The sequence below is a fragment of the Myotis myotis genome, unplaced genomic scaffold, assembly GCF_014108235.1.
Source record: "Myotis myotis isolate mMyoMyo1 unplaced genomic scaffold, mMyoMyo1.p scaffold_m19_p_8, whole genome shotgun sequence".
Classification (NCBI taxonomy): Eukaryota; Metazoa; Chordata; class Mammalia; order Chiroptera; family Vespertilionidae; genus Myotis; species Myotis myotis.
Window position 1 is genome coordinate 43,610,410 of NW_023416390.1, and position 27,323 is coordinate 43,637,732.

The following is a 27,323-nucleotide window of genomic DNA, read 5'->3' on the forward strand; positions in this document are numbered from 1 at the left end:
CGCCAGCTCCTTCCCGCGACCTCCACATCCACCTGCTTTAGTGCCCCGCCCCCAGCCGGCTGCCAATCACAGGCTTCCGCAGGTCCTATGCTACCACACACTCTGGTGTTGGCTCCCTGGTTGCGCCCCCTCCAGCTCTGCTTCCCGCCCTTCGTGCTCTTCGTCCAATCACCAGCTACCGAGTGTTCCTTGGTCCCCGCCCCCTCAATCCCGCCTTCCTGAAGTCCCGCCCCTTCCCTTAAACCTGATGAAATCACCTGACACGGAGGCGCTCCGTCTGAAAGAAGGCGAGGAGGGGCGTGTGCACGGAGGGGCGGGGCCCGAGGAGAAAAGGGGGGATGCCGGGAGAGGGCGGGGAGAAGGGTTGTCAATCCGATCTCGCGAGAGAGGACGGAAGCCTGTGGGAGTCCGTGGCCTTTAAAGTGCCGTTCAGCCCTTTCCTGCAAGGGTAGTTTGTAAACACGGCGGAGGTCGGGTCTTCCCGGCGACCGAAAGAAGCATGAATTAGTGACTTAGACAGGTGAGTAGTGATGGGGAGAGGGCCGCAGGGCTGGAGGCGGTCGGGATACGGAGAAAGCAGGCGCTAACATGGCGACGCCGCTCACCCTGGTCCCCACCCCCCGCTTCCCATCACCTCGGGCGCTCCCGCCTCAGTGCCTGGCCCTCCGGGCGGTTCACGGTGCTGCCACCTCCGCGGCCGCACCGCGTCGGCTGCAGCGCCCGAGTGGCGCGGCCGGCCCGTTAGGTAACTGCTCTTCGTCGGTCCGGCCCCTCCCCGCTCGCGCGCTTTCCTAACGAGGAGGAAAAAGGGATAACGGCTCCTCTTAGACCCCTCCCCCCGGTTTATCTTCTTTCGTCGGTTCAGAGGTTCCTGGGCACAGGTCGGAGATGCTCGGGTTTCAGGGAGACGGGCCTCCTCCAGACCTTGGATGCAGCAGGAAGAGGCTTGGCTCGGTCTCCCCGCCTCGGACTCGGAGGCTGGGGGCGGTGGATGCGATGGTGGCGGGGATGGAGCCGAGGGAGGCGCGACTGGAACAGGGTCAGGGGTTCGCGCTGCGGGGGACGCGCTAGGACAAATGGTACGGAGGACCCTGGAGTTGGAAGTCGGCCTTTTCTGCCCGTTCTGCCCTCGCACACTCCCGCCACCCCCACCCCCACTTCTTCCCGGTGGGGCGGGGCTGAGGTGTGGGTGCGTATTGATTATTGTATTCTCCCCCCCCACCCCTACATTTCACCTCCCTGGATGGACTGCGGAGCTTCTGTTGGGAAATAACCTGTGTTTTGTATTGATGCCCTAGGGACCAGAGCCCAGTGTGCGTGAGTGTGTGTGTGTGTGAGTGAGTGTGTGTGTGAATGTGCGTGTGTGTGTGTGTGTGTGAATGTGCGTGTGTGTGAGTGTGTGTGTGTGTGTGTGTGAATGTGCGTGTGTGTGAATGTGTGTGTGTGAATGTGCGTGAGTGTGTGTGTGAGTGTGTGTGAATGTGCGTGTGTGTGAATGTATGTGAGTGTGTGTGTGAATGTGCGTGTGTGTGTGAGTGTGTGTGAATGTGCGTGTGTGTGAATGTGTGTGTGTGTGAATGTGCGTGAGTGTGTGTGTGTGAATGCGTGTGTGTGAATGAGTGTGTGTGAGTGTGTGTGTGAATGTGTGTGTGAGAATGTGTGTGTGAATGTGTGTGTATGTATGTGCGTGTGAATGTGTGTGTGTGTGAATGTGTGTGTATGTATGAGTGTGTGTGTGAATGTGTGTGTGAATGTGAGTGTGTGTGAGTGTGTGTGAATGTGTGTGTGAATGTGTGTGTATGTGTGTGTGTGAATATGAATGTGTATGTGTGTGTGAGTGTGAATGTGAGTGTGTGTGAATGTGTGTGTGTGTATGAGTGTGTGTGTGAATGTGTGTGTGAATGTGTGAGTGTGTGTGTATGTGAGTTTGTGTGTGTGTGAATGTGTGTGAGAGTGTGTGTGTGTGTGTGTGAGAGTGTGTGTGTGTGTGTGTGTGTGTGTGTGTTCTGTGTTCCTCCTTGAACCGACACTGGAGGAGGAGAGGGTGTAGGAGCTGGGGACTATTTGTGTGCCCTCATGTGGTGTGAAATTGTCCGCGTTTAATGGGGCGTCTTAAAACTGGTGAAGACAAGAGCAACAGTGAAGTGCATATGATGGAGTAAAAGGGATTACTCCTGATGGATGGTAGGCCTATGGACTCATCCTTAAATTATAATGTGAAAGCTACAATTTCTTAGGAATTTTAAATCATGGAAACGGTAACAATGCACGAATTTAATGTATATATTTGAAATGAGAAGAGAAACTCTTCCTCTGAGCACATGTCCTAGTTGAAGAAGTTCATAATCACTGGCATTGTCAGCAATAGTCTTTGTAGGCATAATCTTTACCCATGTATCCTTGGCCTTTTGTGCCAAAGCTGTGAAGGTGAGAAGCTTGTTAAAAAGTCAATCCTATGGTTGACTTTCAGGTTAAGTGCCCTGAAAGACACCTACAGTAGCAATTATATCTCTTAATGTGTTACATTGACTGAGGAATCCATGGCAAACATTTTTTTTTTTTTTCAAAATTGCAGGAACACTGATGTAAAGTATGTTAAAAAATAGAGGATCAAGAAACAGAGTCAAGAAAATTCATGCCTCTTCAGGGCCACCAATTGAATTACAATTAAGAGTCCTAGTCTTTGTAAAGTAATTATGAGAATCTTCCAAATTTATGGTGGATATGTTGCTTTCCTAAAACATGTTTAAGCTTGCTTTGAGAAGATGCTACTGCCATTAAGTTTTTAATTATTTAAAATACAATATTGTGATAATTTTGAATTTAGGTGTTTGTATTTACTGACAAGGAAGGAGTTTTCAGAAAGAGTCGTTTGCATGTGTGTTTTTAAGGTACATAAACATGCATTCCAGAAATTCCTGCATTTACTTCTTTACTTGGGAGTATTGGTTTCATGTGTTGTCGTTTTTTTAATATATTTTTATTGATTTTAGAGTGGAAGGGAGAGGGAGAGGGAGATAGAAACATCAATGATGAGAGAGAACCATTGATGGGTTTCTCCTGCACGCCCCCCACTGGGGATCAAGCCTGCACCCCTGGCATATGCCCTGACTGGGAATCTAACGGTGACCTGGTTCATAGGTCAGTGCTCAACCACTGAACCACACCGACTGGGCTGTTTCATGTTTTTAAACTAAGATAACAGTAGAAATGGTTATTATGTCAGCTCTTTAATATTTTGCAGGGATACTTTTTATTAGTATTATACTTCAGGACTTAGCTATATGAATACTAAAAATTATATGCTATGCATCAAACACCTACTACTTAAAACTAGCATTGCCCTAGCTGGTTTGGCTCAGTGGATAGAGGGTCAGCCTGCAGACTGAAGGGTCCCAGGTTCGATTCCAGTCAAGGGCACATGCCGGGGTTGCGGGCTTGATCCCCAGTAGGCGGTGTGCAGGAGGCAGCCAATCATTGATCCTCTCTCATCATTGATGTCTCTCTCTCTCTTCCCTCTCCCTTCCTCTCTGAAATCAGTAAAAATATATTTAAAAAATAATAAAATAAAATAAATTTTAAAAAGTAGCGTTAACTCAAGAAATCATCTACATTTTCTCTACCTAAATTTTTGTATTTTGGAAAAGTTGGATTTCAATGATTTTTATGTTCTCTGCTGGTATGTTAGATTGTTAGATCAAGTTTGTGGATCTCACTGTGTCACCCAGGGCAAATAATAGAATCTCTCATTTAAAAACCAGTGGATAACAAAAATTGGATATGCAACTAATCCTTGTAAAAATCAGTACTTGTTATGCTATTCTCTGTAACTAAAATATACTGTACAAAACCCCAAATTTTCTTTGTTGTAGTCAGTTTAACATAGTGTTTCTGTATTTAACCTACACTCACCCCTATTCTTTGAGACTAAGAAATTATCTAAAATGCTGCATGTTCTCTTAATTTTTTAATAATGAGGTAGTAGTGATAATATTTACCTATTTCTATCTAGGGGTAAACCCCATAAAACATTTTGGTTTTTTTTGTTCTGATTCTTAAGCTCAGGATTAAAAAGTATAGAATAAGATATAGCTTCATAGAAATTTAAAGGAGTTTGTGGATATTTAAAGTCAGCAACAATTGGAATTGTTTTGCATATATTATTATAAATATATATCATAATTATATATACATATATACTATTTTCATTTATTCTTTTTAACAACCTTAAAACTGTTGTCTTTACTTACATTTTTAAGTACATTTAGTGATGCTGTTTTTTTCCTTGGCAGTTTGCAGTGGTAGTAAAGTGATTAAAAACTTTTTGTAACAGGAAAGGATGTAAATAAGTAGAATGTTTTGGGGGCAAGGCCTAGTCACCCATCTCTGTATTCTGTATCTTAACAATAGGGGTTCTCACCCATTTTTTCTGTCTTGGTATCTAAGGAATAAAAACACTATCAATACTAGTAGTAGGTTATTACCACAGAGATTCTCAATAAGATTAATGGGGAAAGACAGGGTGGGAATGATAATAATTAGCAAAAGCCATTTGGCAAAATACCAAGTGCATTTTGGCTATTTTGGTAGTATATGGTTACCTTCATGTATAATTAATTAAATTTATAAATATGTTCCCTAAATGTTCTTTAGTTCATCTAACTGAACCTAAACCTTTGCTATTTCAGTTTTATAGCTTTGTGGGGTTTTCTAATTCTACTGTTTAGACTAGTGTGTTTCCTTTTATTTATTGAACATTTATTAGAATAATGTTACTAGAAATCAACTCCAATTTTGCCCTATTAACAGATAATCATTTTCATTTTATTTTTTTGTTAATCTTCACCAGAGGATATTTTTCCCATTGATTTTTTTTTTTTTTTTTTTTTTTTTTAGAGCAAGGGCGAGGGAGGGGCGGGAAGGAGGAGGGCGAGAAAGAGAAAGGGAAAGATAGAAACATCTATGTCAGAGAGACACATGGATTGGTTGTCTCCCTCACTGGACCAGAGTTGGGGATTGAACCTGCAACCAAAGTACGTGCCCTTGACCAGGAATCAAACCCTCGACCCTTCAGTGGTTCTCCTGCCAGTGCTCTAACAATTGAGCCACACCAGCCAGGGCCTTTTTTATTATTTTTGTTGCCTTCTAATTTGTGCATGTGTGTTATAGTTTTTACAGAATTATAATACAGAGTTTAGTTTTATTTTACTTTTATATCATTAACATTTCCCCATATTATCTAAGTTTTATAATATTTAATGATTACATGACATTTACCAAATGACAGTTAAAATGTCCTCAATTTTAAATGCCCAATAGGAAAATACTTATTTCACTTTTTGCCTACTTTAACAGTGAATTGAGCATCTCTGTGCATGTACTTATTTTGAATTGTTTCCATTGGATACTATTCTCAAATGAGATGACTAGGTTAGAGGATATAAATGTTTCCCCAGTTGCTAATTTTTTGCTTCCCCAAACATTTGAACAAATTTACACCATCAGAATATGAATGCATCAGTTTTGTTATAATTTCACCAACTTTACAGTTGTGCTTATTAACAAATAATTATTTAATTAGGAATTATTAATGGGAATAAGTTGCATTACTTAGCAGTTTGATTTAGTTGACCATATCAATCTCTAGTTATTTGTCTACCAGTGATCTATGTGCTGGAACAGATATATTCCATATTTTCTGTCATTTCACTGACTTTTTCTTAAAGATTACTAAAATTTTTGACAGTCTAATAATAATTCTTGAATTTTATGTAGTTTTACATAGATTATATGTGGCATGTCTTATGCTAGTTTGTTTTAATAAAATACTTTATGAACTATACGTAGATTTATGAGCTATTAAAATTCATAATGACATTTCCACATAGATAACCTTTGAAATAAAGAATATGCATATTATATAGCCAAATTGAGTTATTGCTGCCTCCATATCATTTTCTGGTACATAGTAAGTATGTAATCAGTGTCTTAGGGAAGTTATTAGGAGCCAGGTTGTCATGGTTCTACCATTGCGTCACCTTGAGCAAATAATTTCTCTGTGCCTGATTCCTTATCCTTAAGAATAACAATATATAACTTCTAGCTTGTTGTGATAATTGAAATAATTAACGTATGTACAACGTTTGAAACACTGTCAGAAACTTAATGAGTACTCAGTATGTGCTGTGGTAATTATTATTGTTAAAGTTCATGCAAAAATAATAATCTATCACAGCCCCTCCTGGCACATGTGTGGTGTGACTTGAAGGCAGACATCAACCATCTATTTGGTAGCTTTGGCAATATAGTTGGTTTCCCTAGGAATTTATAATTTGTGGTAGAATTTACCACCTTAGCATTTTCGTAAATCCATGTGAGAGGATATATCATCGTTTTTGTTTCATATACACCCCTTCACCCCAAATCAGGCTTTTCTATATAAAACACATGCAGTATAGCATATCTATATTTTTTGATAAGGAATTATTTATGATTTCCATAAAATCCAATTCTTTTTCTTAATATATTTTATTGATTTTTTTTAACAGACAGGAAGGGAGAGGGATAGAGAGTTAGAAACATCGATGAGAGAGAAACATCGATCAGCTGCCTCCTGCACACTCCTCAATGGGGAAGCGCCCGCAACCGAGGTACATGCCCGTGACCGGAATCGAACCTGGGACCCTTCAGTCCGCAGGCTGATGCTCTATCCACTGAGCCAAACCGGTCAGGGCCATAAAATCCAATTCTTATTTTTTCTGTTCTACCAACCCCACTTATAAACATTTCAGAGAGACTTTCCATTTCTTTCCCACTATAGTGGAAGAGATGATTTTAATTAAAGAACCACATTTCTAATGTTCTTTTGAATTCTTTACTAACTATTCAGCTAATATAACTACATCATTAGTTCTTAACCAGTGTCGAAAGTCACTGGTGTCTTTTATCATTGTTAAGGAAGGTTTTTAATGATTGTTGAAATATAGGTGTTTAATTGATGGTTATTTCTGTAGTAATATCTCTTTCACTTCCTTAAATTTTGGCATACTTTGAGAGGAATCGAGAGAGGTGAGCTTACCATTGTTGTAATGGGCATTGTACATAATTCATACCCTATCTTATTTGTGCCTTCTTCATACTGAGAAATTATTTACGTACTTTTAATAGCAGTGACAACTATGAATTGTTGTAATACTTGAGGAGCTATCAATTTGTTTGTTTTTTTACTTTTACAAAAGACAGGTTTTTAGTAAGAAAACAAAAACAATGATAGATAAGTACATTTTATACATCTACCTTCAACAAAAATAATTTATTGGACATTATTTTATATTAGTGCTCCAGTGCATGGATTCGTGCACATTGAAATGAAGGTGGCCAGCGGGGCGGGACTGGGTGAGATGGGCCGGACATGTCCTGGAGCCAACTTCCTGAGGTCCCTGCACGGCATCTGCGGAGTGAGCAGAGTCCCTCCGTCAGGTGGGGTCCCTCAACCTGGCCTGCAGGGATCGGGCTGAAACCAGCTCTCCGAAATCCCCCAACGGGTCCTGAATTGCAAGAGGGTGGTTCTCGGGTAACACCCCCCACCCCCCCGGAATCGGGCTCTCTCCTCTCTGGTTCTGGGGTATGTCACCCGAGAACCATCGCTGCTAAGTCACCGCAGCTTAGCAGCTCCTGTGTTGAGCATCTGCCCCCTAGTAGTCAGTGCGCATCATACTACCAGCCAATCAGACGGTCGGATAGTCGCTTAGCCTTTTATATATATACTGGAGGCCCGGTGCACAAAAATTTGTGCACTCGGTGGGGAGGGGGGTCCCTCAGCCCGGCCTGTGCCATCTCGCAGTCTGGGACCCCTTGGGAGGTAACGCCCTGCTGGCTTAGGCCTGCTCCCAGGTGGCAGAGGGCAGGCCCAATCCCTAGGTGCAGCCCCTGGTCGGGCTCAGAGCAGGGCCGATTGGGGAGTTGGGGCACCGCCCCCTGTCATGCACAGAGCAGGGCGATCAGGAGGTTGTGATGCCACCCTCAGTCACGCTCAGGGTAGGGCCGATTGGGGGGTTGGGGCACCGTCCCCTGCTACACTCAAGGCACGGTCAATGGGGAGGTTGCGGCACCACCCCCTGTCACGCACAGAGCAGGGCCAATCAGTGGGTTGGGGCCCTGCCCCCTGTCACTCACAGAGCAGGGCCCATTAGGGGGTTGGGGCTCTGTACCCTGTCATGCACAGAGCAGGGCCCATCAGGGGGTTGGGGCGCCACTCTCTATCACCCACAGAGCAGGGCCGATCAGGGGGTTGGGGCACCGCCACTCTCACACTCAGGGCAGGGCCGATGGGGAGGTTATGGCTCTACCCTGTCACACACACTGCAGGGCCCGTGGGGGGGTGGGGGGATTGGGGCGCTGCACCCTGTCACACACAGAGTCGCAGAGCGATCGGGGTAGGGGAGCTCCCCCCTATCAGGCACAGAGCAGGTCTGATCAGGGGGTTGGGGCGCCTTCCCCTGTCACGAACAGAGCAGGGTGGATACGGAGGTTGTGGCCCCACCCTCTGTCACACAGAGCCGCAGGGCGATCAGGGGGTTTGGGCACTGCCCCCTGTCACGCTGATCCCGGTGCCAGGAGGCCTCGCGGCTCCGCTGATCCCGGTGCTGGGAGGCATATTACCCTTTTACTATATAGGGTAGAGGCCTGGTGCACAGGTGGGTGCCGGCTGGTTTGCCCTGAAGGGTGTCCTGGATCAGGGTGGGGGTCCCCACTGGGGTGCCTGGCCAGCCTGGGTGAGGGGATGATGGCTCTTTGCAGCTGGTCACACACCCTTCATGGTGGGGGTCCCCACTGGGGTGCCTGGCCAGTCTGGGTGAGGGGCTGAGGGCTGTTCTCAGGCTGGGGGTGACTGAAGCTCCCAACTTCTCCTTTTTTTCTTTTTTCTTTTTTATTCTGGGCCAGCTTTAGCTTTGAGGCTTGGCTCCAGCTCTTAGGCCTCAGCTGCTGAAAGTAGGTTTCTGGCCTTTGCTTACAATGTTGCAATCCTGCTGGCTGAAGCCCGGCGGACTAAAGCAGGTTTCTGGGCTTTTGTTTAGCTTCTATATTTGTAACATAGTTGCTTAGAGTTGCAGCTCAGAGGCCTGCAGCGGCAGGCGGGGGACGTTGGAGTCCTCCGTCACTGAAGCAAGCAAGCCTCATGTTAGTTTCAAGCTGCCTGGCTGTCGGCCGCCATCTTGGCTGGCAGTTAATTTGCATATTGCCCTGATTAGCCAATGGGAAGAGTAGCGGTCGTACGCCAATTACCATGTTTCTCTTTTATTAGATAGGATAGATAATAGATACAATTACCAAATCTAAAATGTTACTAGTAAAAACATGGATTAGCACTGTTCATATTCATAACCATTAGTCTGTAAGTTCTTTGTATTTATATATTTCTAATGATCTGTTGTAATTTTAAACTATAAAAATTTTAGACTTGTTTGCCTTACCTTACCTAGTGATTAGAGATCTGTGAATAATCAAAACTCACTTTAAAATTGAAATTTAAATTAGACTTATGATTTTTATTAAAGAATATTTTGAGATATGGGGCTGACATCACCATTCAGATATTAATAATGTACTTTCATGAATACAATATTGAGAAAAGTCTGTGATACTCTTTATGTGTCCCATTAACCTGAGGAATTTCATCAGAACTTTAGTATACTCATGAAAAACTGCTGCTTTCCCTGTTAAAGCTGGGCTTATATTTTTTTTTACATCTCTGGAGTTTGATTTAATTACATTGATGAACTAAACGTTATGTACCAAATAACGTTTGGGTTAGAGGTTAATGTAAAAATCTTCTAAAAGTTAAACTACACATGTAGGTCTCAGTTTCTAGCTTTAAAAATAAAGAAGGCAATAAGCATAGCATTAATTAAGCATTAAGAAAATGTACACTTAAAGTCAATAAAATGCAGTGAAACTTCTAATAAACTTACTGGATAATGTATGAGTACCATGCACTGTACTATTTTACATATATTTCACTTATTCTTTTTGGCAACCCTGAAACTGGTATATCGTTTTTTAATAGAGAGGATTGCAGTGAAATCATACTATTTAAAATTTTCCTAATAATAGAAATATTGAAAAGGGAATGAAGTCCTTCCAGCTCATAGCTGCAGGTTTTCAAACTCTTAGTTTAAAGTTTGTTATTTTGTTGTTTCTAAAGTGAACTCTAGGATTAATTCATGCATTTTTGTGGTGCTTGACCAAGATATCCTATATAATAAAGGCTTATATGCTAATTGTCTGGTCATCCAGTTGTCCGTTCAACCAATCAAAGCATAATATGCCAATGATATGCTAAGGCTAATCAACCACTCGCTATGACATGCAATGACCACCAGGGGGCAAACAGTAGACCATCGACCAGTCGCTGTGACATGCACTGACCACCGGGGAGCAGATGCTCCAACTGGTAGGCTAGCTTGCTGCTGGAGTCCCGCTGATCAGGATTGAGTGAGATGGGCCGGACACGCTCTGGAGCCCTCCCAGGGTCCCTCCTCGGCCAGCCAACCTCCCACATCCCTCTCCAGCCCCGATCGTGTGCCCGTGGGATCCCTTGGCCTGGCCTGCGCCCTCTCGTAATCTGGGACTCCTCGGGGGGATGTCAGAGAGCTGATTTCAGTCCCATCCCACAGGCCAGGCCGAGGGACCCCACTGGTGCACGAATTGATGCATTGGGCCTCTAGTAAGGAAATAATAGCACAGAGAAAACTCTGTAAGATGATGATGCCCTTGAAGCCTTGGGACATAAGCTTATCCTCCTGGGCACCTTAGCTTAGGGTCTTACAAAGCCAAAATCAATGTGTTGGCAGAGCTGCATTTCTTTTTTGCAGCCTCTGGGGAAGAATTCACTTCCAGGTTCATTCAGATTGTTGGCTGAATGCAGTTATAGGACTGAGGTCCCTCCTTTCTTGCTGACTGCCAGCCAGGTCTGGTCTTTGCTGCCCCCCTTCAGTAATGGCAGATCAGGTCTCTCCCAGACTTGTACTCTGACTGCGGCTACAGCTGCTGAATCACTGATTCCAGAGGGAGAAAGTTCTCTGCTCACGTAATTATGTTGGGCCCCCTGGGTAGATAACTCAGGTAATGTTATTTTAGGATCTGTAATCTTTTTACATGTGCAAAGTCCATTTTTCCATGTAACATAACCTATTCACAGTTTCCAGGAATTTAGGTGTGGGCATCTTTGGGGGACCATTCTACCTACTACACTCATATGCATCTGAAAAGAAATTTGATTTTAAAAGTTGAGAAAAGTATAATTTCTGGCTTTTCTAGATATTGATACCACTATTTTGTAAGTACCCAGGTTCCAGGATGATTTGATACTAGTATTGATTTAAAAAAACAAACTTCACTTTCCATGTTGATAGCACTCTTGCAAACATTGTAAAGTTCCTAACACTCCTACAATACTTTCTGTAAGAGTGGCAAGAATCAACCCTACAAAGCCATACAGTACAAGAAGGGCAAGGATTCTCTGTATGTGCAGGCAAAGTGGCATTATGACAGGAAGGAGAGTGGCTGAGGTGGGCAGACTAAGCCAGTTTTCTGCAAAAAGGCTGAAACTACAAGAAGATTGTGTTGAAGCTTGAATGAGTTGAGCCTAACTGCAGATCTAAGAGAATGCTGCCTTTTAAGATATGTATATATTTTGAACTGGGAAAGTAAGAGCCAAGTGATCTAAGTTACATGTTTTGTTTTATTATGAGACAATAAAATCTTGATATGTTCACTTAAAAAAACTTGAATTCATCTTTTTAAAAATATTTTTATTGATTTCAGAGAGGAAGGGAAATGGGGAAAGAAAGAGAAACATCAATGATGAGAAAGAATCATTGACTGGCTGCTTCCTTCTGGATATCAAGCCTGCAAACCGGGGCATGTGCCCTGACTAGGAATCGAACCGTGACCTCCAGGTTCATAGGTCGACTCTCATGCACTGAACCTTGACAGCCTGGCAAAACAGTTGGAAATTTTTGTTGTTCCTTTTTCTTTTTCTTTTTTTTTTTTTAAATATATTTTATTGATTTTTTACAGAGAGGAAGGGAGAGAGATAGAGAGTTAGAAACATCGATGAGAGAGAAACATCGATTAGCTGCCTCCTGCACATCTCCTACTGGGGATGTGCCCGCAACCCAGGTACATGCCCTTGACCGGAATCGAACCTGGGACCTTTCAGTCCGCAGGCTGACGCTCTATCCACTGAGCCAAACCGGTTTCGGCTTGTTGTTCCTTTTTCTTATTGAAGTTTTATTTAATTTACACTTCTCTAACAACTTTACTTGAATCCAGTGTATTTTAATATTTTAAAGTAATTATTGATCACCTTATTGTCTCTGCAACAAATGTAAATTAAACTTTTCAAAGTTTCTTACTGATTTCCTCTTTGTTTTGTTCTCTTGGAGCACTCTGTCAGGACAATTCATTTTTGGAGAATATTGTGAGAATGGAAATCATTAAATGAGGCTGTTTTTTATTGTTACAGTCATTACACTATGCAATATATCTGAATTCAGAACATTCCTAAATATAGGACAAAACAGTATTCTTAAAGCCATGCTTTGTTTTAACAAAAATAAGACAGGAAAAGACAAGTCTGAGGTTTAATGGTACCTTGATTAATGGAGGCTTTAAGACATCTTAAATTATCTTTTGTTCCCTGGAGGATTTTACAACCTGGGGCAATGTATTGTAATAAGCTTTGATCTGAGAGAGAAAGATGGGTTTCTTTTGCAGTGTGGAAGACTGAGGACTTAAGAAAAGTAGGCAGATCATTTTTAGGAAAGCAAACATAGGGAAGTTGAAGATACTGGAATTGATTTTCTTAAAACGTGTTCAGATGTCTTTTGGAAAGCCTTATATACACCTGTTTGAACACTGCTGCCTGGAGAGAGTGTCCCCCTTTTGCCTAGCTCCCATCCTCTCACAAGGCCAGAAGCCAACTTCTCTCTTCCAACCAAGATTGCCTTTGAGTATGTTAGACTCCTCTGAGTCCATGTCCTAAAGAATTCCTTTCTCAAGCTACCTTTTGTGCCCTATTTCCTGGCACAATATCTACCTTTTTCCAGAATACTTGCCTTGCCATTAGCAGTGTTTGCCCCCTTCAGCAGAGATCCTACCCCTTACCCACAGTTTAGTTAAATCCAAATATAAGAAACATGTACACAGTAGTCAGGATAGAGTAGAAACGAGAGTCTTCCTTGCTTCTGGTATTTGCATCAGTTTTAAACATACTAAGGCTATTTCAGCCAACTTTATTCAAGGTAAAGTGCAACCCTCTTTCCAACAGTGTACAATAGGGAAATCTCTGAAGTTCATACATGACCTAATAATGGGAGAGGAAAGTCTACTTTCCCTTTTAACATCTTGCTTCTGAGTTCACTGCCTTTCCCTAATGCATTTTGTAACTGAGCTTTCTGCCAAGTTCTTACCCAGTCTCACCTTGGGCACTCCCATGCTTGCATAATGGTCCTGAATAATTCTGTGTTTTGTGGATTGCTTGAATGAGTTTACCCTCCTAAAGTACAATATAGATTGTTTCTTTACTCTAGCATTGTTTTTGTGGTCTTCAGATTTTCTCCTCTGTCACCTACAGATTGGCCTTGCATATTTAGAGTAGTCCTTGTGGACATTGGTCTTGTTCCTTGATCACTGGGCAGGACTTTCTGCTTTCGAAAGCTCCCTTCAGTAGACTGCTAAGGCAGCTCTACAGGTATCCAGCCATCTCACATTTTAGAATGAAATGAATGAAACACTAATTGTCCACTAATATTCATTCTTTTCTTTTTCCTTATTAGCTGAGCATATGGTGAAATAAAAAAATATATTTCCCAGATTTCCTGCTAGCTGTGGCCATGTGATTAAGTTTTAGCCTATGGGAGGTAAATAGAAGTTTCCTGTGAGATTTTTGAAAAATTTCCCTAAAGGGAGGCTATTGCTTATCTCCTATTCTCCTTCTTCTTGTCTGATCAAAAGATGTAATGACTATACCTTGAGCAGTTACATGTTAAGGGTGGCAAAAGAACAAGATAGAAAGAGCGTAGACTACTAATGATCACAGTTCTGGACTGCCTGTGTTTATATGATAGACATAAACTTCAGAATCATTTAAGCCATTGTTTCTTTGAGTTTTCTGTCACTCACAGCTGAACCTAATTTTGATTCAGGTATACAAAAGTCAAGCTGTTTCCAAATAAGAATCACATAAACTAGGTCCCATGGATGTTGTTTCTTCTGTCAGTGTCGGTAGCACTGACAGAAGAAACACTATAATCTGAACTAACAATTTTGATGCTCAGATTTCGTACTGCCATTTCACCTGTCGTCTTTGACTACCTCTCCCTTCTATTATGGTAAAACTAGAGGCCCAGTGCACAAATTTGTACACAGGTGGGGTCCAGCCAGCCTGCACCGATCGGGGTCATCGGCCAGGCTGCCCAGGGCGGGAGGACGCAGGAAGTTGGCATATTAGCCTTTTATTATATAGGATAGGATGCTTCATTTTTCTCCTTTCACCAAGATTCCATTGCCATACTTACATCCTTAAAACTTAATTCTATCTAACAAAGAGGGAATATGCAAATGGACCGTCACTCCATAACAAGATGGCTGCGCCCACAGCAGAGGCGGAGGATCCCAGAACACAAGATAGCTGCACCCACAGTGGAGGCCAAGTTCCCATAATGAGCCTTAATGAGCAATCAGCAGGGACCTGAGGCTGTGCCCCCCGCCCCAGCGCCAGGCTGGGGGACCTCAAGCCATGCCCCCAACCTGGCAGGGCTTGATGGGGGACCTCAAGGCACGCCTCCAGGCCCGGGCTGGGGGACCTCAGGCCACACCCCCCACCCCGGCACCAGGCGACCTGAGGCCACACACCCCACCCAGCGGGGCTTGACGGGGTGGGACCGGCCGGGCCTGGATCTAGCGCAGTGGGGGTGGGGCCAGCCGGGTCTGGGTCTCGCACGATTTCAAGGCACACATGGGTGGGTGGGGACTTGACTCTGGTTCCCATGGCGCACCTCAGACTCTGACAGGAGGATGATTTTCATATACATTTTACTAATTTTCTTTTATCTCTGACACTTCTATTATAGAGAAAGGGCAAATAGCAACATTAAAATATTTCCTCTAATTAATTCCCTTTTAATGTGCACGAATTTCGTGCACCGGGTCACTAGTACTATCATAAGTGGCAGTGTACCTGGCGTTATGGAGGCCACAAGATAAATATCTTCCTGGAGCATTGAAGACTTTGGAGGGAACCCTAATTTTTATATAAAAATAATAGCATGGAAAGCAAAATTCACATGCATTTTAAAATATAAAATAAAATACACATTTTAAAAATATAGTGGATGGAGTTGAACTGTATGAGGCATTTTCTTTGGATCTCACAGAATAATGAGTTCACTCTTTTCTGCCTCTTAGAAGGAAACCTGAGAAGCACTGCTTACCTGCCTAGAACTGGGAGATTCCTGGCAGCAGAGTGACCAAAGCTCATGGCCCACCAACTAGAAAGGTAAGAGATTTTAAACTTTTAGTGCAAAAGTGTCTTCTTATTTTGTGATTGTCTCTCAAATATTACTGAATTTAACAGATGTTTCCAGATGGTAGTCCTCAGAATGCTGGTGTTCTACCATATTGATAAAAAAAAATTCTGGTAATAAAAAAATTCTGAGGTGCAGCAAATTTGAAATGTCCTTTTAGAGCTACTGTGCATAGCAGCACACTGAATACTTACATTGAAGTGTTTAATTTTGTTTAACCCAGAGGCTCTTAAACCTTTCTGATTAGGGAGCCTTCTATATACTACAGGATCCTAAGATGAAAGTCCCAATTCTCCTAGGATTTCATAAGGATAGTAACAGGAGTTAATCCGTGACACATTTTCTACATTTCAAAAATATTTCACCCACTCTAAGGCTGTACAGCTAACTAAAATGTCAAAGTTATTTGCTTTTGGCTTAAATTATATCAGCTAAGTTTAGTACCATGATCAGAAACATTTAATAGGACGTTATATATTCAAACATTTACCTTTATTAAACATCTCTGTCATAGCCGCGGTGTGCTGATGTTAAAAGATACAAAGTAGCCCTGGCTGGTTTGGCTCAGTGGATAGAGCGTCAGCCTGCGACTGAAGGGTCCCGGGTTCGATTCTGGACAAGGGCATGTACCTTGGTTGCGGGCACATCCCCAGTAGGGAGTGTGCAGTAGGCAGCTGATCGATGTTTCTCTCTCATCGATGTTCCTAACTCTCTATCCCTCTCCCTTCCTCTCTGTAAAAAATCAATAAAATATATATATATATATAAAAAAAAAGATACAAAGTACAATGAGTTTTGGTCTCAAGCCATTTATAATTTGGGGATGTAGCTTCTAAAAATGGAAAGAAAATACTGATTTAATAAATGTGGTCCAGCATACAAAATCTTTCAGTTTGGCCTGGTGATAGACTTTGTCAGATATATGAAGATACACAAGCAAACTGGCATATGCTGTTGTATCTTAATCTGGAGATTCAGATCAAAAGAAAAACTGTATGTAAATGTACATTTACTCTAATTTTGATACAAATTTAGAAAATAATTTAAATGTACATATGTATTTGAAAAAGTAAAAAATTTTCAGCAGGTATAAGGAGAAAAGTGTGGCAACACTCAATAATTTTTTCTTATACACTGATACCTACATTAAATAATTTTGAGCTACCTGTCTAACTTAAATGTTCAAGTCTACTCATTTGGTTAGAACTCTTTCCATAAAATGTAAATTGCATGAGGACAGGTACTGTGTCTATATCACTGTACTCTGGAATCTAGCACAATTCCTACCCTCCTGCACCTACTCAATAAATATTTATTGACTAAATGACTAAGTAAAAGAGAGATCTATATTTCAGGTTGGGGAGAGAGTGGATGGAGGACTATCAGAGGTGAGTAGTGTTAACTATGAAAGGGATAGGTGAATGGGAAATGAGGCTGAGGGAGAGAGCTGATTAAAAGCCTGCATAACTAGAGCCAAGAGATGAAGAGTCAGCATAAGATTGGGATAGGAGGTAGGAGGCAGAAGGCAGTTCAGGCAAGGGGCTGGAAACAATGTAAGGATATGAGGTTTTATCCTAAGAGCATTTTTTTCATAAGCAGGTCCTTTTCTATCATTTTGATTGCTGCTGCTTGACTTTAGACCATTATTCTCTTTCCTGAGGTTAGCAGTAGATTGCACTGGTTTTCTGTATAGTATTGCCCTCTCTAATCAAGCCTTCACACTTACATTAGTGATCTTACCAATATGCCCCTTTCATTATCTACTTCACCTGCTTTAAATCTTTTCACTTTTTTACAGCATGGTTAAGCAAGCTTTATCTTTAAAGGGCCACATAGTAAATATGTTAGGCTTTATGGGGACTACATATGGTCTCTGTATGTTTTTTATTTTTTATTTTTATTTACTTATTGATATTTAGAGAGAGAGAGGAAGGGGGATAGAGAGAAACATCAGTTTATTGTTCCACTTATATATACATTCATTTAGTTGCTTCTTGTATATGTCCTGATCAGAGATCGAGCCCGCAGCCTTCGTGTATTAGGACGGTGCTCTAACCAACTGAGCTCCCCAGTCAGGGCTCTGTTGCTTATTCTTCTTCCTCTCTCCCAACCTCCACCCCCACCCCAACCAATTAAAAATGTGAAAAACTTTCTTAGCTGAACGTTTATTTATTTATTTATTTTTTATATTTTATTGATTTTTTACAGAGAGGAAGGGAGAGAGATAGTTAGAAACATCGATGAGAGAGAAACATCGATCAGCTGCCTCCTGCACACCCCCAACTGGGGATGTGCCCGCAACCAGGGTACATGCCCTTGACCGGAATCGAACCTGGGACCCTTCAGTCCTCAGGCCGACGCTCCATCCACTCAGCCAAACCGGTTAGGGCTTAGCTGAACATTTTGACACAGGGCCCTAGTTTATAACCTCAGAGTGGAGGTGGGATGGGGAAAGTATAGCATTGAAACTCCTTGCCAAGGCATTAAAGGTCCTTCAAGTTGTGCTTCCCTCTCTGTCATTACCGCTCTTCCCTTCAACCTATGTACACGTCAACCATCAGAAGTTCTTAGAGATCCTTCAGTGTATTCTGCTTTATTGTGCTTTCTACATGGTGTTTCCTCTGCCAAAACATCATCTCTAACTGGCTGATGCCTCTTTCATTGAGAAGACTAAGCTCAGACATTGTTTCCTTCAGTAGTCTTCCCAAACTCTTTTTCTAGGCGTGACCAGGTACTGTTTTAGTTAGGGGATAGAAAATCAGATAAATTCAGGTTAAGAAAAATAAAAGGAGCTTCACACTCAGGATAGAGAAGACTCTCTCGTGACCCAATCATAAGCATAGTTAGGCATCACAGAAACTATGATCCTTCATACTAGCTGAACTGTTTCTCATCTCATTTTCAGTGTCTACTCCATTCTGGAGTATGATCAGTATGAACCTGACAGAAAATATCCACCAGTCCTGAGTATGATTATGAATCTCTGGTGCCCACCTCTGTTTGGCTGATTTTGTTTTTCTTTTATAAATTTCCTGAAGAGGTAATCTGATTGGCTTAACTTGGCCAGGTGTCTCCCCTGCTTCACCTGAGCCTGGTATGTCAGGAGCATGGATATATAGGATTGCCCTTTACTGAGCAATCTCTAAGAGCACTGTGGATGCTGAGGAAGATGACTGCTCCAGTATACTCCTTATTTCCCTATGTTCCCATAGTGTCTGTGTATATCTTTATAATTATAATTATTTTCACTTGTTTGTCTTTCTCACTAAGCTGATTTTGAGAGCGAGGACTATATGTATTTCTTATTCTTAATATGGTATTTGGTATACAATAGACATTCAGATGTTTTCCAAATAAATTTCATAAATTATTTATATTAGAAATGTTGGGGAATGATGTATATTGTATTAAACATTATTCTTATTTTAGAAATCTCTTTTGAAATATATTTTAAAGGTAAGAGGTTAACAACAATTATAGTTCTACTAGAGGCCTGGTGCACAAAAATTTGTGCACTCGGTGGGGAGGGGGGTCCCTCAGCCCAGCCTGTGCCCTCTCCCAGTCTGGGACCCCTCAGGAGATAATGACCTGCTGGCTTAGGCCTGCTCCTGGGTGGCAGAGGGCAGGCCCAATCCCTAGGTGCAGCCCCTGGTCGAGCTCAGAGCAGGGCCGATTGGGGAGTTGGGGCGCCGCCCCCTGTCGTGCACAGAGCAGGGAGATCGGGTGGTTGTGATGCCACCCTCAGTCACGCTCAGGGTAGGGCCGATTGGGGGGTTGGGGCACTATCCCCTGTCACACTCAAGGCAGGGTCGATGGGGAGGTTGTGGCGCCACCCCCTGTCACGCACAGAGCAGGGCCAATCGGGATTGGGGCACTGCCCCCTGTCACTCACAGAGCAGGGCCCATCAGGGGGGTTGGGGCTCTGTACCCTGTCACACACAGAGCAGGGCCCATCAGGGGGTTGGGGCGCTGCCCCCGTCATGCACAGAGCAGGGCCCATCAGGGGGTTGGGGCGCCGCCCTCTATCACCCACAGAGCAGGGCCGATCAGGGGGTTGGGGCGCCGCCACTCTCACACTCAGGGCAGGGCCGATGGGGAGGTTATGGCTCTACCCCGTCACACACAGAGCAGGGCCTGTGTGTAGGGGGTGGGGGGGTTGGGGCGCCGCACCCTGTCACACACAGAGCAGGACTGATCAGGGGGTTGGGACGCCTTCCCCTGTCACACACAGAGCTGCAGGGCGATCAGGGGGTTGGGGCGCCTTCCCCTGTCACACCCAGAGCCGCAGGGCGATCAGGGGGTTTGGGCACTGCCCCCTGTCACGCTGATCCCGGTGCTGGGAGGCCTCGCGGCTCTGCTGATCCCGGTGCTGGGAGGCATATTACCCTTTTACTATATAGGGTAGAGGCCTGGTGCACAGGTGGGTGCCGGCTGGTTTGCCCTGAAGGGTGTCCTGGATCAGGGTGGGGGTCCCCACTGGGGTGCCTGGCCAGCTTGGGTGAGGGGATGATGGCTGTTTGCAGCTGGTCACACATCCTTCAGGGTGGGGGTCCCCACTGGGGTGCCTGGCCAGCCTGGGTGAGGGGATGATGGCTCTTTGTAGCTGGTCACACACCCTTCATGGAGGGGGTCCCCACTGGGGTGCCTGGCCAGTCTGGGTGAGGGGCTGAGGGCTGTTCTCAGGCTGGGGGTGACTGAAGCTCCCAACTTCTCCTTTTTTTCTTTTTTCTTTTTTATTCTGGGCCAGCTTTAGCTTTGAGGCTTGGCTCCAGCTCTTAGGCCTCAGCTGCTGAAAGTAGGTTTCTGGCCTTTGCTTACAATGTTGCAATCCTGCTGGCTGAAGCCCGGCGGACTAAAGCAGGTTTCTGGGCTTTTGTTTAGCTTCTATATTTGTAACATAGTTGCTTAGAGTTGCAGCTCAGAGGCCTGCAGCGACAGGCGGGGAACGTTGGAGTCCTCTGTCACTGAAGCAAGCAAGCCTCATGTTAGTTTCAAGCTGCCTGGCTGTCGGCCGCCATCTTGGCTGGCAGTTAATTTGCATATTGCCCTGATTAGCCAATGGGAAGAGTAGCGGTTGTACGCTAATTACCATGTTTCTCTTTTATTAGGTAGGATAACCAACTAGAAAATCAGTTAAATTCACATTTTTTAAAAAATATTTCTTTTATTGGTTTCAGAGAGGAAGGGAAAGGGGTAAGAGAGAGAGAAACATCAATGATGAGAAAGAATCATTGATTAGCTGCCTCCTGCACACCCCCTTCTGGGGAGTGGAGCCCTTGACTGGAAGCGAACCCAGGACACTTCAGTCCGCAGGCTGAGGGTCTATCTACGGAGCCAAACCAGCTTGGGCTAAATTCACATTTTAGAACATAAAGATTTCTGAAGTTAGTCACCAGAAATTGTCCCCTATTTATTTTTTAAAATTCATTTACTCACATTATTTTCTAAAAAGTGAATTAGTTTCCTTTTTATTTGTTTTTAATTAGAAATGTTGAAGAGTGAATATTTTTGTCAGCTGAATTATTTGAATGACAGAATTCAAAAATGGCCTGGGGATATTAATACTGCAGCCTAAAGGATCATCTAACAGCTCTAATGCACATCTCATTTTTTTAAAGGGAACTATCCTTTTGGACAAATAATTGTCTAATATCACCCCTGGAGACTTTATTCAGATATAGAAATTGTTCTATAGTATTATTCTGTTTGCTCTTAACCTTGCAGTACAGAATACAGTTTTTCTATTCATTGGTATCTCATAACATGAAAGTTATAAACCAGAAACAAGCAGAGAATTGTTAGAGAATCCATGTTTTACAGTATTTTTCTCATATAACTACTGCTAAAAATTACCTACTAATTATATAATGGTTGTATAGTGAATTATTCTAGTGCATATTATTTATATACAATGTAAACTATAAATTTTTCTTAATTTAAATTTTTAAAAATTTAAGTTTCTTTTTGAAATTTTTTTAAAGTTCAGAATCTTTTAAAAGTAAGTTGCCAGCATGATGTCTCATCATCCCCCCCAAACTTTGTTTTCTATAATAAAACATTCTCCTACAAAATCACAATATAACCATGAAAATCAAGAAATTAATATATTACTACCATCTAATTTGCACATCACATTTAAGTGTTGCCATTTATTCCAATATGTCTTTTATATTTATAGCAATAAGATTCAGTTGGAACCTCACATTGCAGTTAGTTGTTATGTTTCATTGGTCTTTTTCAATATGAAACATTTCCTCAAACTTTCCTTGACTTTGATGACTTTTGGAGATTATAGGCCGTTACTTTGAAGAGTTTACCTCACTTTAGAGTTGTGTAACACTTTTTCATGACTAAATTCAGGTAATGTATCTTTGATATGACTATCATGGAAGCGATAATATATCCTTCTTACTGCATCTTATCAAGGCACATGGTATTGATTTCCCCTATTTCTAGTGTGAATTTGGATACTTGAGTAAAGTGATGTTTGTCAGATTTTTATACTATAAATTACCCTCGGCTTAAATAATTAAAATGTATTTTATAGGGTGGTAGAGAGGCTATAAATATTCTGTCTTGTGAAACTTTCAGTTTATTCTTTTATATCAGCATGGATTAATGGGATCCTATTTTATTCATGATTTGAGCCATTAATGCCATTATTTATTTTGATTCTCAAATTGTCCTAGATTTGGCCACTTTCTGACCAGATTCATATGTAAGTCCTTCTTTACTTTCTGGCTCAAGATACTCAAAGCCCATCCTGTACTTTCCCTGCCCAGCCCTGAGATCTGCCAAATTTTAAAGTTCCTTTCGGTGGAGAATGGTATCTAGACATCAACATCTGGGTGCTAAGTGGGCTTATTGCTAAAGGGGTATCAATGTTCCCAGACCCTCTCAGAGGGCACAGCTAGGGAAATATATGTGTTGTCATCTATATTTCTGTATTTTCATATCTATACTAGAGGCCTGGTGCACGAATTTATGCACGGGTGGGGTCCCTAGGCCTGGCCAGCGATCAGGGCTGATCAGGGCCTGCTGGCCAGGGGCAGGGACCCGGAAGGTTGGCCAGCCTGCCGGCGGGGAGGGACCACAGGAGGTTGGCTGGCTGGGGGGAGGGACTGCGGGAGGTTGGCTGTGGGAGCGCACTGACCACCAGAGGGCAGCTCCTGCATTGAGCTTCTGCCCCCTGGTCGTCAGTGTGCATCATAGCTACTGGTTGACCAGTCGTTCCAGTTGTTCAGTCGTAATGGTTGCTTAGGCTTTTATACATATAGGTGGAAAGTCATGAGTTCATATCAAATCTTAGCTCATACAAAGGTTCATTATGTATAATTATCTTCACCCACAATGTGAATTTACCTTCACCTACTACATCCTTGATAATAGTTACTTTTTCAGTCAATTCCTATATATAATGAATTACCTGTTGTTAACAGGTCCTCTCCTCCTTACCCAGTACATATCCTCTGCTTGGGCCTTGATATCTTTTGCTGGAATGGTCCCAACCCTATTTCTTACCTCATGTGGATGCCTCCTCACCCTACTTGTGCATTGACATCCCACATCAGTGTACATGCCCCCTCCATACACTTTCCTCAGCCAACTCAGACTCCCCTCAGGTCCAAACCCTCTTCCCACCCATGGACACCTTGCTTGTCTTACCCAGGCTCTAAAACTCTGTAGTGGACTATCCCTCAATTGCCTAAGCTGCCTCCTATGAAGACACCACTTTTCCCCCCTGGAGGCTTGGCTTTCATATTAATTTTAAGTTATATTCATTTTAAGTTATAAGAAATGGTTTGCCAGTTAATTTCTCCCATTTTCTTCTGTTCATCTTTCCTTACAGTGTTCTTCTTTACTAAATTCTTATTGGCATTTTATATTATGTGTGATTTTAATTGATGTAGAGTTATACAACTGAGTCTTTAAGTCACAAGAGAGTCCTTTGTACTATTTTTGTAAAGGTGGTTTACATAAAATTTTGATATAATTGGTAGGTATAGAATAGCAAGGTATAATAGCTGATATGATTAGTGGAGCCGGGCTTACCTGTGGGTAGGCACAGTATAGCAGTTGAAAGGTTCTTGTCTCATTTTTTACCTGGAGTAAGTTATTTCACTTTTGGGGACCACTTTTATAGATTGACTAGTTAGGACCACATCAGGAACACAGTGGAGGTACATGATCAGAAATCTATATCATAAGAAAAAGCCTCTGATATATATTCAAGAAAGAGAATTTTGTTCTAACATTTTATTTTTTAATAATCAGCAAAGGAAGCATTTCACAGATAACCATTTTACATGTATGAAAAAGTTCAACCTTATTACCATGTCAAGATATGCAACTTGAAAATTAGGTGTTTTTTTTGTTCGTTTTGTTTTTTACTAATCTAAAAAAGTGTTAAAAATAATATGTACTGTTGGTGTGGATGTTGAGGAATGGGACCTTTCTGTACACTACTTGTTAAGTAGAAAAATAGTAATAAGGAACTGGAATTTTTATTGGGTGTCTAGGAAATAGGCTGATATGTAGGTAGGAACTTCTTTTTTAGAGAAAGGGGACAGTTGTGGTAGAGGAGTGGAAAGAATGAGAGAGAAGTGTACCAAGGGTTCAATCTCTCAGAAGGCTTTTCTAGAACAATCAGAGTGGTCCCTGCACTACCTCTATATTCTTATAGTATTTTAACTCTCATTCTTACCAAAGGAATTTAAATTACATTTCTGTATTTTTTCTTTCTTCTGCTAGACTAAAAGTTTCTCACATGTAAGCACTGTTGTTGTTTTTTTCTAAAAATTTTTGTGTTTTGGCATATATAAGATGTTTAAATGCTTCTGGAACTTAACTAAGTTTAAATATTGTTTTGGTTTTTCAAAGCAATATAGTGATAAAGTGAACTAAACTTATTTGTCTTGTTCATGTCATACAGCTATGTATTCATTCCTTATATTTTATGAGTAAATGTTATGAGCTAGGCACTGTTTTAGGTAATTAACCCAAAAATAAGTTCTTTGCCCTCACTGAGCCCACATTCTACTGGTAATGACAGAGCATAACTTGTATAGGTTTCCTTTGGCTTATTCTAGTGTTCTTTTCCCTCTTCTCACAGACAGCATGGTAAAGATGGATGTGAAAGAAGAAATTGAATCTTACCAGATAGAAGTTTTGCCTGAAGCCAGGAAAAAAACTTTCTTTTTGCTATCTCCTATACCACATCACTCTTGACTCCAGGGTCAGAACTGTGACTATTTACAGATTTTCTTACAAGAATCACCCACTGTTTCTGAGCAAGACATTCTTGTTACCACAATTATAGAAGCAAAATTAATGAAAAATAAATTTTTCTTTCTGTACCATTGGCTTATTTAAATAAGCATATATAGTTACTCTGTTCACCTACTAGATGGAATTTCAGTGAATGCAAGATGAAATAGTATTAGCAGTTTTAATGGACCACTGTTCTGGATAGATTCAATAAATCACTTGTCCTAAAACAATATCAAATAAGTAAGTTATAAAGTTATGGAAGTGAGAACTGCTTATATAGATCAAATACATTATGAGACAGATAGATTTTGATGAATTAGGCTGAGAACCTCACCACCATGAACTACATTTTAAAAAATTAAAAGCCTTTTAAAATACTTTGAAATACTAGCTCTCATCTTCCTCATCAGACTTCAGAAGTCAGGCTTTTCACCCTTTTAAAGGCTACTCTTTAACCACAGCTGTAAAGGTCAAATGAAATGTTTCTTTCTCTTTTACTCTCTTTGTGGTGGAGTTTGATATATTAATATATATCTTATATATATTTAGTAGTATATAAATGTTTAAGTTATTTACATGGGTGGTATTCATATTTAAGAAGTAGTACTGTATTGTAAAGATTCTTAATAGTGACTGGATTTTTGGATGACAGTAACAGTGTCATTATTTGAGTATTATTTTTTCTACAGTGTTTGAAGAAATCTTTAAGTACTATTAAGAGTGAAAAACCACTTGGGTTTTTGTTTTGTTTTGTTTTGTTCAGTATCCTTGCAATGAAAAAAAGGACGTGATAAGTTGTTCAACTTATGAAATTCAAGTTACATGTAAATTCTGCCAGGTATGTATGCAATATTTGATATTTTTACCCATTTTAATATTTTAGAGTGTAAAATTTTTCATAGGTTGTTTCTAGATAAATGTTTTTCCATTAATAAGAAAACACTTATCTAGTGTGTTGTTTAGTTGAATATACTATTGTTTTTAAATTATTAAATAGAGCATCTAAATGCACTTAACTCTGATAAACATAAACATATTTTAGGGTTCTGATTTCTCTTAAAATGATTACAAATAATAATGGTCCCATGAGATAATTTGTAAAAAATGGTTCAATTAGCAAATGGATATGGAAAAAATATTCTAGGTGCTCCTTTAATCATTTCACTTGAACATGTTGATGGCTCTGAGAAGTCGTACCAAAAGAAAGTACTCCAGCATTTTCCAAATTTGTTTACATTTTTTCTATAATAGCTATTGTCATTCCTACCAGAAATGCTTTGGGAAGCGTTGCTCTGAAGAGTTAACAAGCTAGTATTGAAAAGGCCAAAATTTTTCGTTGCATCAAATACACTTGTTATATATAATTTCTAGAAAGAATGCAAAACAAAAGCCTACAAGTTGATAGAAGGCATAATGGAAACTTTAAGTCTAAATCTAAAAGTAGGAAATAATCTTGACTCAAAAATGTCTTTTTGTAGTTGTTTTGTTCAAATCAGGACCCAAAAAAGTCACCATATTGCATTTTGTTAGTATGTTTATTAAACCTCTTTTAAACTAAAACAATTCCCTCTATTTCCTACTCTCTTTTGTTCCCTGTTATTTATTTATCTACTAGAGGCTTGGTGCATGAAAATTCATGCACTGGGGGTGAGGGGTCCCTCAGCCCGGCCTGCCGCCTCTCACAGTCCGGGAGCCCTCAGGGGATGTCCTACTGACAGCTTAGTCCCACTCCCCGTGAGGAGTGGGCCTAAGCCACAGTCTGGCCTCCCTCTGCAGCAGGTGACCAGGCCTATCAGGGGAAGGCACCGCCCCCATCACCCCGCTGCTGCTGCCACTGCCGGCCCTCGCAGTCACTGAGGCTTTGTCTGGAAGACGTCCAGTCTAATTATCATATTACTCTTTTATTAATATTGATTGATGAGACTGGGTAGTTTTTCCTATAGAATTTAGCTAATTACAACCTGGTAGTGTTGTTCAACATGTTTTTCTATCACCTATATTTCCTATAGCTGTATCTACAGAGGCTTAATTACATTAAGTTTGACTTTTTTTTTTTTTTTTTTTTTTTACCCCTAAGAGTATTTTGTGTGTTTTCTATTACATCATATCAGGAAACATGTAAATTTTTTTTTTGTCCCACTGTTAGTGATGTTAATTTAAGACTGACCCAATTCAGCCATTATAAAGTTCCCATCACTTTGACGATAGTTGCCTAGATCAATGGTCAGCAAACCCGCTCGCGAGCCACATGCAGCTCTTTGGCCCCCTGAGTGTGGCTCTTCCACAAAATACCGATTTCTGCCCATGGGCCACGAAGTTTCAATCGCACTGTACGTGCGCACCCGCACGTGGTATTTTGTGGAAGAGCCACACTCAAGAGGCCAAAGAGTTGCATGTGGCTCGCGAGCCGCAGTTTGCCGACCACTGGCCTGGATATATTATTTTATTAGGGGTTAAAGTGGT

At 41.7% G+C, this 27,323-nt stretch overlaps 1 protein-coding gene across 2 annotated transcripts in view; it reads left to right on the forward strand.

Annotated features, from left to right (window-relative positions):
* Positions 1-361: 361 nt before the first annotated feature.
* The window catches only part of ATF2 (activating transcription factor 2), a 103,687-nt gene continuing 76,725 nt past the window's right edge, over positions 362-27,323 (forward strand). For both annotated transcript variants that reach the window (XM_036319012.1, XM_036319011.1), the window contains exons 1-3: positions 362-520; positions 15,472-15,562; positions 25,624-25,698. In XM_036319012.1, the coding sequence (XP_036174905.1) occupies positions 25,667-25,698 (32 nt within the window). In that variant the 5' untranslated portion in view covers positions 362-520; positions 15,472-15,562; positions 25,624-25,666. The remainder of the gene's footprint in view (positions 521-15,471; positions 15,563-25,623; positions 25,699-27,323) is intronic.